Source organism: Colobus angolensis, unplaced genomic scaffold, assembly GCF_000951035.1.
Source record: "Colobus angolensis palliatus isolate OR3802 unplaced genomic scaffold, Cang.pa_1.0 Scaffold82, whole genome shotgun sequence".
Taxonomy (NCBI): domain Eukaryota; kingdom Metazoa; phylum Chordata; class Mammalia; order Primates; family Cercopithecidae; genus Colobus; species Colobus angolensis.
This window is the reverse complement of record NW_012122043.1, coordinates 402,948-413,438: the sequence shown is the minus strand read 5'-3', so window position 1 is coordinate 413,438 and position 10,491 is coordinate 402,948. Positions and strand designations below refer to the sequence as shown.

The 10,491-nt window shown below is 53.2% G+C and overlaps 1 protein-coding gene across 2 annotated transcripts in view; it reads right to left on the bottom strand.

The window, feature by feature from the left end:
• Nucleotides 1-1,854: 1,854 nt before the first annotated feature.
• DTYMK (deoxythymidylate kinase (thymidylate kinase)) overlaps nt 1,855-10,491 on the bottom strand; it is a 12,808-nt gene continuing 4,171 nt past the window's right edge. The window contains exons 3-5 of one of the 2 annotated variants that reach the window (XM_011929537.1): nt 6,703-6,793; nt 4,579-4,776; nt 1,855-2,338 (exon numbers count right to left, since the gene is read on the bottom strand). In XM_011929537.1, the coding sequence (XP_011784927.1) occupies nt 2,228-2,338; nt 4,579-4,776; nt 6,703-6,793 (400 nt within the window). In that variant the 3' untranslated portion in view covers nt 1,855-2,227. The remainder of the gene's footprint in view (nt 2,339-4,578; nt 4,777-6,702; nt 6,794-10,491) is intronic. The other variant, XM_011929538.1, reaches the window with a different exon arrangement.

The window sequence follows — 10,491 nt, the reverse complement described above, 5'->3', positions numbered from 1 at the left end:
CCTTGTGTCTATTGTTTCCTCAAGTTATAATTGTGATTTCCAGAAAAAAGCCAAGTGAATGTTGCAGCCCATAGCATCACACGTTAGGGATGTGGCTGCCCGCGTGGTGGGCTGTGGGAGCCTGAGCAGGTCCGTCCCCAGCCCCGGCAGGGGGCCTGTCCTGCCTGTAGCCTGGCTGTCTGCGAGCTGTGACATCCACCCTCTCATACAACCCTGGAGGGAAAAAGTGCAAGGAAACTAGGATGTTAGGAAAGTAAAATGGCTCCCATTCTTCAACAGGAGGAAGTAGCAGACAGTGCCCTGAGTTGTAGGGTTTGGCTCAATGTGAATCACAGCAAAGCCTTCCCCAAGCGAGCAGTGACTGTCCTGGCCTGTGGGAGGGCCATGCCTGGGGCACAGCAGGGGGCTTGGTGAGGACATCGCTCACTCTGGTCAGTGCGTCCCTGTGGGCAGTCCTGGTGTAGGTGCAGAGGGCCCAAAGCCAGACAGGAGGGGGCACTGCTGGGGCCCTAGTGAGCTGGCTGAGGACTTGCGGCCTCTCAGATGCTCTTACTCGCTTCTTGTGGCGGCTCTAGAAGATGGCCACGTTCAGCGCCTGGAACAGCACAGCCTCTTCCAGACCCGGAGGAGCGGCCACCTCGTGCTGTGGGCAGGGCTGCTCCCTAGGGAGGGGCGCTAGGGGGGAACATTGCTGTGTCTCTTCTAGCTCCCGGATGCCAGAAACTGCTTGGCTCATGGCGCTTTCCTCCAACCTCACAGCCAGCAACATGGCATCTCTCCAGCTTCTGTTGCTGGCATCTCACTTCCTGACTCACCCCGTGACGGGCCAGGCATGGTGGCGCCAGCCTGTAATCCCAGCACTTAGGGAGGCTAAGGTGGGAGGATCACTTGAGCCCAGGAAAGAGAGGCTGCAGTGAGTCAAGACTGCAGCACTGCACTCCGGCCTGGGCGACAGAGCGAGACCTAGTCTTCAGACAACAAAAAAAGGCCCCTGTGGCGATGCTGGGCCCGCCGGGATGGTCCGGAACGGTCTCCCATCTGAAGGTTCCTCACCCAGGCCCGCCCCACAGCCCCTGGCAATGCTTACCCCAGTGAAATCCTTTTGTTTTGCCTGGATTTGTCTCTTGGCCACAGAAGGGTGCTGAGACCCACAGCTGCTGCCCCCACAGATGGGGGACCCTGCCTGCCTTCCACTCCAGCACACTGTATGCTGCTCTCTACCCAGGAAGTGCTCTGTGGGGCAGATTCTACCAGGAGTGTCACATCATTCCGTCTAAGTGTCACTGAAAAGGGAATGCAGTGGGCCAGGTGCGGTGGCTCACGCCTGTACTCCCAGCGCTTTGGGAGGCCGAGGCAGGTGGATCACTTGAGCCCAGGAGTTTGAGACGAGCCTGGCTGGCAACACAGCAAAATCCTGTCTACAGAAAATTAGCCAGGCACGGTGAAGGCCTGTAGGCCTACCTACTCAGGAGGCTGAAGTGGGAGGATCGCCTGAGCCCAGGAGGTCTGCGGAACGCTGCAGTGAGCCACGATTGTGCTACTGCACTCCAGCCTGGGCGACAGACCCTGTTTCCAAAAAAATAAAAAGGGATAGGATGAAAAGTTAAGCTCCAGGGTTGCAATGAAAATAGCAGAGTTAACTTCGGTGAGTTCAGGACATAAGCTGTGATGACACTCGGATGTAGCCTGGCTGGAGCCCAGGGCATGGCTGCAACTGTTCAGACCCACAGTGGGACTCCCTCAACTAGGCAGGAACTAAGGTCCAGAAAGGCCCTACGGGGCCCAATGAAGGCGCTTCTCTCCCATTCAAAGCCAGCTCCGTCCTCAGTCTAAGAAAAGTGAAGCGTTCCACAAAATTTTCAGGTCAATTTTTACTAGTATCTAGAAGACATTTAGGAGAATTCCAACTGATTACCATTTACAGTGATCATAATGAAACTACCCAAGAGTTATCACTGAACTTCAGTAAGAAAATACAAGAGTACCATCAGGACACTGATGGCAGGGAGAGGGCAGGAGGCTGCTCCATCGCTCCGCTCATGTCTACACTGCCAAGGTCCCCACCACACCCCCGCCCGGGGCAGAAGAGGCAGCCTGCAGTTCTCTGCTGCCGGGAAAGAGCTCCTGAAGTCGTGGGATCTGGATACCGCTGGAGACGGGGCCTTCCGCAGGTCTCCCACCTCTCGAGGGACTACAGGGAGAGGCGTCTCCAGTGGGCAGCCTCGGGTCACTTCCACAGCTCCCCCAGCGGCTTCTCTGTGGCAGTGCGGATGGCGTCCTCAGAGAGCACACGGATGTCCTCGTGGACAGCTTCAATGCTTTTGGAAGCATCCACCATCTGTTCCCACCGGGGTTTCAGGAGAAAGAGAAGCCACGTTCCAGGCTGGGCATGGGAGCCCACACCTGTAATCCCAGCACTCTGGGAGGCCCACGAGGGAGGACTGCTTGTACCCAGGAGTTCAAGACCAGCCTGGGCTACACAGGGACATCCAACCTCTGCAAAAAAATTGGCACCACTGTACTCCGGCCTGGGTGACGCCATGAGACCCTGTCTCAAAACACTACCATGTTTCATTCTGTCCTCTGTGCTCATGCGGATTCCACACAGGCCAGGCTCTGGAAGGCCAACCTGAACCTCCTGGCAGTGTGGTGACCTCCGGGATACCCCACACCTCTCTGAACCTCAACCTTGACAGTGCCCATGGTACAGAGCCACCCGGCATTTCTGCCACAGCCCTGATGCAGGAGAAACGACGTGCCAACTGCCCACTCCTGCTCTCAGCCAACCTGAGCCTCCTTGTGACCCTAACCCCGATGAGTGCCCACTTGCAGGAGTGAGGCACAGCCCTCAGCACAGCCAGGCCCACCCAGCCGACCAGGTCAAGGAGACTGTACCTTCAGCTCGCAAGCGGCGAGTGGAAAGCACAGAGGGCAGACCCTGCCCTGCCCACGCTCCTGGGCACTGCCTGGAACGTAACGAAGTTCCGCAGCAGAAGCCAGACAGGACCAATGCAACACTGGGCCTGACCCGTCCTTGAGGGGAAGATGAATTTGGTCCTAACAGCTGTGTCGCACAATGGCGTGAATGGTGCGAGGAACGTGGGGAGGGCACGAGCACGCAGGACAGCCTTCTCTCCACCAGAAGGCAGGCAGTGAGAGGAACTCAGAAGCGCTGGCGTCTCAGCAGCATCCCGGGTTCTGCTGTCAGGTGGCGCAGGACCCTTCTCAAGCTTCTGGGACAGCAAATTCTAGAAAATCTGCCAGAGGCGTAGAAGGCACTCGGAAGAATCTAACCGTTTCATGAGGTGTGACTGTGAGGGAAGGAGAGTGACTCCCTACACAAAAGCCACCTTCCCATATGCCACTCAGTGGCCACCGTGCAGCCACACAGCTGTCACTCAGAACCACCCAACACGAGCCTCTCCGGGCAGCTGACTGCCAGAGGGAGTGCCGCACTGCCAGAAAAGGGTGCTGCTATCCCGCCTGTGTTCCGGGAAACGAAAAGCTGTGACCAGCATCATCTGCAGGCACAGCCGGTCAGGCTGGGGCAGGCCCTCGAGCACTGCTGTGTGGAGCTCAAGGGACAGAAGCTCTGTGGGCCGTGGCCACGACAGTGCTGGCGCCGGACGTGCCAGAAGCCGTGGCTGCTGTCTGGAAAGAGGCCATGTGGGCAGTGGTGGGCACGGGCGACTGGAGTCTGGGGGAGAGGTGGGGGCTGCGGTTGGGAGGAGCGGAGGCGGCTAGCCTGCGTGTCCACTGGGAGGGGAGAGTCCAGCGTCCTGGGAGTAGACAGAGTAGAGCCAGACCTGGGACTGCTGAGACTGACGGAGACCGGGCTGAAGGGAAAGGCAGCACACGGCACCCTCCGGAACTCAGCCAGGTGCAGCTGCAGGACCCACGCCCAGCGAGAGGCCCGCACCAGAGGACACGGTGGCTGCAGGGCCCACGCCCAGCGAGAGGCCCGCACCAGAGGACACAGTGGCAGGAAGAGCCTGGCGCTCACGTCTGAAGAGGGGCTGAGACTGTGGAGGATTGCGCAGACTCTCACCTGACCCACCAGACAAAGCGCCAAATGTCAACATTTAGCAAAACTCACCAGATTAGAATTTGCTGGCACTGGCCGGGTGCAGTGGCTCACGCCTATAAACCCAACACGTTGGGAGGCCGAGGTGTACAGATCGCCTGAGGTCAGGAGTTGGAGACCAGCCTGACCAACATGGAGAAACCCTGTCTCTACAAAAATGCAAAAAAAGTTAGCCAGGCATGACGACAGGTGCCTGTAATCCCAGCTACTCAGGAGGCTGAGGCAGGAGAATCACTTGAACCCAGGAAGTGGAGGTTGCAGTGAGCCGAGATGGCGCCACTGCACTCCAGCTTGGGCGACAGGGCAAGACTCTGTCTGAAAAAACAGAATTTGCTGGCACTGAGAACCCCTGAACGACTACTCCCGGGGCTCCGCATCTGGGAAGACCAGACAGAACGGCCACAGCTCTGCTGGTGCGCCTGCACCAGTCACCACAGGGTACAATCCTGAGCCACTTCTCGACGGTTCCTCCTGTGCAGTTCTGGGATTCTCACCTTCCAGTTCAAAGTCGTGTCTCTCATGAGCTGGTAGAAACACCGGAGGGCCCGCTCCTGGAAAGCCCCGTTCTCGTAGCGCTCATGGCCAAACGCTCCCCGCTTGGCAGCATCTGCCAACTGTAACTGGAGGAACAGGACCAGGTCGGGTTTGGGAAGGCCCACGTCTGGCTGTTTACACCAATCTAGGGAAAAGTTCTGCCAACAAAGAACCCGACAGTTAAAGCTTAGTGTGGTCTAGGTTTTTGTTTCAAAAGTCATAAAAATGGGAAAAAATGAGGGGACTTTTGGTGAGGCACCAAGACGTGAGACTGTTTATACGGTGGCTCGTGTTTAATTTTTAAAACCTCAAACGTGTTGCTTTCTCCAGTGTCACCTTCTCGTTTTTCCTTTGTAAACAGAGAAGTGGACAGAAAAGTAGGCAGGTAGAATGGCTCCCGGTCCCCACCACCCACAGCCCAGGGCCCCCGGAGGCCATCCCAGCGCAGCGACAGGCCTGGTGGCCAGGAGGAAACAGTCTATGTACAGAGCCCCTGGAGACCCCGGCCTAGGACGTCCACAGCAAAGAGCAGCTGGGTCCGGACACAGGCACGGGGTCCTTGGCAGTGTCCTTTCTGCCACACACAGGCCAGGGTCTCATCCCCCATGGAAGAGCAGGAAGGAGAAACTCCTAGAGCCTGCTATGTGCCAGCCCTGTGCCAGCCCAGCCTCTCCCACTGGCCCTCCTTGCCAGGGCTGTGCAAACACCCTCTGTCCCTCCCTTACTCATCCCATCTCCCTCCAAATGCTGTCCTGTTTCCAGAGGAAAGGTGGGACTGGAAAGGCTGTGACTCCAGGTCACACATCACACAAGAGCACCATGAGCTGAGGGAAGGCGTCCACCAGCACCTTCCACAGGGCCTGCGGCTCAGTCAGTCGATCCGCACAGCAGGAAGAAGCAAAGGAATCAGGAGTCTTGTTCTCCTTATTATACAACTTAATACTTTAGAGGGGAAGGACTCAAGCTAACACATGAGAAATGGCAGAATTAAAAAGTGAGGGCGTGGCCAGGCACGGTGGCTCACGCCTGTAATCCCAGCACTTTGGGAGGCTGAGGCGGGCGGATCATGAGGTCAGGAGATCAAGACCATCCTGGCTAACACGGTGAAACCCCGTCTCTACTAAAAATACAAAAAGTTAGCCAGGCGTGGTGGCGGGCGCCTGTAGTCCCAGCTATTCGGGAGGCTGAGACAGGAGCCGAGATCGCACCACTCGTGCTGCACTCCAGCCCTGGTGACAGAGCGAGACTACATCTAAAAACAAAATAAAAATACAAAGTGAGGGCGGTTATCATGAAAAATAACCACATCATCTTTCTTTTTACTGTCTCTTTAAGGGACAGAGCTGGGCGCAGTGGCTCACAGCTGTAATCCCAGCACTTTGGGGGGCTGAGGCAGGAGGATGACTTGGGCCCAAGAGTTGAAGGTTACAGCAAGCTTTGATTGTTCCACTGCACTCCAGCCTGGGCAACAGAGGGAGACCCCCTCTTGCAAAAAAAGGGGAAAAAAAGTACTACAAATGAACCATCTTTGAAAATGCATCTTAGGCGCTGGGCGCAGTGGCTCACGCCTGCCATCCAGCACTTCCGGAGGCCGAGATGAGTGGATCACTTGAGGTCAGGAGTTTGAGATCAGCCTGGCCAACATGGGAAAACCCTGACTCTACTAAAAATACAAAAATTAGCTGGGCACGGTGGCGTGTGCCTATAATCCCAGATACTTGGGAGACTGAGGCAGGATAATCACTTGAACCCAGGAGGCAGAGGTTGCAATGAGCTGAGATCACACCACTGCACCCAGCCTGGGTGACAGAATGAGACTCTGTCTCAAAAAGAAAAAGAAAAGCATGTGGAAAATATAATCCAAATAACAACTGTGGTTCTATCTGTGAAACAATCTCTAGCTACATAAATGTTTGCTCTTCTTATTGATAAAACCAAATTAATCTAGCAAAGAGATAAAAGGAATGTTAAGAATCACAAAACTCTGCAGAGTAATCTGAGGCATGTCACTCGTACTCGCATTCAAGCGCAGTCCTGGGTCCACGCACCTGTGCTCGCCCGACAGGAGGCCAAGTGGCACTCACCTCCTTGGCACCGGTGAAGGCCACACCAGAAAATGCATATCTGTCCACGATGAGAGTCACACCCTGGCTCAACTTTTCCTTAATTAAGGGCCTGAAAAACAGAGGATGCTCCTGAGCCCTGGTTCTGGTTTCATAGGCCTTGAACTGTCAAGCTTAAATTATCCCAACAGGCCGTGCGTGGTGGCTCACGCCTATAATCCCAGCACTTTGGGAGGCTGAGGCGGGCGGATCACAAGGTCGGGAGATCGAGACCATCCTGGCTAACACGGTGAAACCCCATCTCTACTAAAAATACAAAAAATTAGCCGGGCATAGTGGCAGGCACCTGTAATCCCAGCTACTCGGGAGGCTGAGGCAGGAGAACTGCTTGAACCCAGAAGGTGGAGGTTGCAGTGAGCCGAGATCACACCACTGCATTCCAGTCTGGGTGACAGAGCATCTCGAGACTCCATCTCAAAAAAAAAAAAAAAAATTTATCCCAACAATACAACTCAGAAATCTCATACGACAACAGGATTTGTACACAGTGATTTGTAACCTTATTTTTAAAGCAAAAAGGTCTGGATCTTCTCTAGAAGATGCCATTCCCACACCTCCAGCAAAACCCAACATGGAAAAGATAACCTCACTAAATAGTAACAAACACAACTGGTAAAGTTCAATGTTCCAGAAACATCGCAAGGGAAAGGGGAAGCATTGTCAGCCGTCTGGGCAGAAAGGCCAGCACTACCCTATCGAGGAAGAGGAAAGCACAGGCAAAGAAGCGAGCAGAGGATGGTGGCAGGGGAAGTGTGGGTACAGCCAGCAGGTGACTCCTCCATGCTTATGACCCCTAAGCTGGACTGCAAGGATGTTCTCTACCAAATACCACAAGTCCACCATCATCCCTACAGCCACCAAGATCACGGATGTACAAAGACATGGGGCCCGACACTAGTGAGAAGCACTGCTCAAGACAGAGAAAGAAAAAAGTCTGATTCAATCGACTCAGCCAGTCTCACTGGGGCCTTCAAATCACAGGGGCACCCACATAAGGAGTCAACTGGCCTCTGACAAAGCAGCAGAGGGACGCAATGGCGCAAAGGCAATTTCCTCAACAAACGCTGCTGGAACAACTGGACATCCTCATGAAACAGCATAAATTAGAGCAGACCGTATACCCTCCACAAACACAAATTCAAAATGAATCACAGGCCGGGCGCAGTGGGTCACGCCTGTAATCCCAGCTCTCAAGGAGGCAGAGGCGGGAGGATAACTTGAGCCCAGGAGCTCAACACTTGCCTGGGCAATATAGTGAGACACTGTTCTCCACAAAAAGGGGGAAAAAAAAAAGACAAAATGAATCACAGACCCAAATGTTAAATGCAAAACTATGTTAACTCCTAGACAATAACATAGGAGAAAACTTAGATCACCTGGGGTTTCGCAGACTGTTTAGATACAACACCAAAGGCACAACCCATGAGAGAGTTGATTAAGATGGACCTTTCTGCTTTGTGAGAGACACAGTCAAGAGAAGGAACGGACAGCCGGGCGTGGTGGCTCATGCCTGTGAGCCCAGCACTTTGGAAGTCATTTGGCGGGATGGGTCCCTTGGGGCCAGGTGTTTGAGACCAGCCTGAGCAACAACAGTGAGACCCCCATCTCTACAAAAAATGGAAACGTCAGCCAGGGACAGTGGCAGGCACCTGTAGTCCTAGCTACTCCAGAGGCTGAGGCAGGAGGATCACTGGAACCCAGGAGTTTAAGGCTACAGTAAGCTGTGATCATGCTACAACATTCTGCTACAACATTCCAGCCTGGGCAACAGAGCAAGACATTTCTCTTAAAAAAATAAATAAATAAATAAGGCTGGGCAGGGTGGCTCATGCCTCTAATCACAGCACTTTGGGAAACAAGACAGGAGGATTGCTTGGGTCCAGGAGTTCAAGACCAGCCTGGGCAACAATGGAGAGACTCCATCGCTACAAAAACATTTTACCAACATTAGCCAGGTGCATTAACGTGCCTGTAGTTGCAGCTACCTGGGAGGCTGAGGTGGGAAGATCACTTGAGGTCGAGGCTGCAGTAAGCTGTGACTGTGCACTGTACTCAGCCTGCATGACAAAGAGAGACCCTGTCTAAAAAAAGAAGAGAGAGAAAAAGGAGAAGACAAACCACAGCCTAGGAGAAAATATTTATAAAAGACACATTTTATAAAGGACTTGGCATCTCAAGCATCCACAGAATTCTCAAAACTCAAAAATAAGAAAACAGCCAACCCCCCTAAAAAGTAGGTCAAGGCTGGGCGTAATGGCTCATGCCTATATTGCCAACACTTTGGGAGGCGGAGGCAGGTTCATCACTTGAGCCCAGGAATTTGGGACCAACCTGGACAACATGGTGAAACCACATCTCCTCAAAAAATACAAAATTGGCCGGGCGCGGTGGCTCACGCCTGTAATCCCGGCAGTTTGGGAGGCTGAGGTGGGTGGATCACCTGAGGTCAGGAGTTCAACACCAGCCTGGCCACCATGGTGAAACCTCATCACTAATTAAAAAATAGAAAAATCACCCAGGCATGGTAGTAGGCGCCTGTAATCCCAACTACTGGGGAGGCTGAGGAAGGAGAATTGCTTGAACCTGGGAGGCGTAGGTTGCAGTGAGCCAAGATCGCCCCACTGCACTCCAGCCTGGGCAACGAAAAAGAAACTCTGTCTCAAGAGAAAAAAAAAAAAATTCAAAACGTAGCATGGTGGCATGCATCTGTAGTCCCAGCTACTTAGGAGGCTAAGGCAGGAGGATCACTTGACCCTGGGAGGTAGAGGCTGCAGTGAGCCAAGACTGTGCCACTGTACTCCAGCCTGGTTGAGACCCTGTCACAAAAAAAAGAGTGGGCCAAAGCACCTAACAGATACCTCATGAAACCAGATATACAGATGGCAAACAAGCGTATGAAAAGATACTCCACATCATATGTCAACAGGGAAATGCAAACTGGAACAATGAGACACCACACACCTCTATCAGAATGGCAAACATCCGAACACTGACACCACCAAATGCTGGTGAGGATCTGGAGCAGTAGGAACCCTCATTCCCTGCTGAGGAGAATGGAAAATGCTGCAGCCACTCTGGAAGACAGTTTAGCACAAGCTTGTCCAACCCGAGGCCCACAGGCTGCATGCGGCCCAACACAAATCCGTAAGCGTTCTTAAAACATTATGAGATTTTTTTCTTTAAGCTCATCAGCAATTGTTAGTGTATTTTATGCGTGGCCCAAGATAGTTCTTCCACTATGGCCCAGCGAAGTCAAAAGACTGGACACTCATGCTTTAGCAGTTCTTTACAAAAATAACAGTCTTACCACATATTAAAGCAATGGTGTTCCCTGGCATTTACCCAAAAGAAGTGAAAGCTTATGACCACACAGAACCCTGCATGAGGATGTTTATAATGGTTTTATAACTGCCAAAACTTGGAAGCAACAAAAATGTCCTTTAGTAGGTGAGTGAACTACGGTACATCCAAAAAATGGACTATTAATTAGGGAAAAAAAGACATGAACTATTGGTCGGGCGTGGTCGCTCACGCCTGTAATCCCAGCACTGTGGGAGGCCGAGGTGGGAAGATCACTTGAGGTCAGGAGTTCAAGACCAGCCTGGCCAACATGGTGAAACCCTATCTCTACTAAAACATACAACTTAGCTGTGCATGGTCGTATGCACCTGTAATCCCAGCTACTCAGGCGGCTGAGGCAGGAGAATTGCTCAAATCCAGGAGGCGGAGGTTGCAGTGAGCCAAGACTGC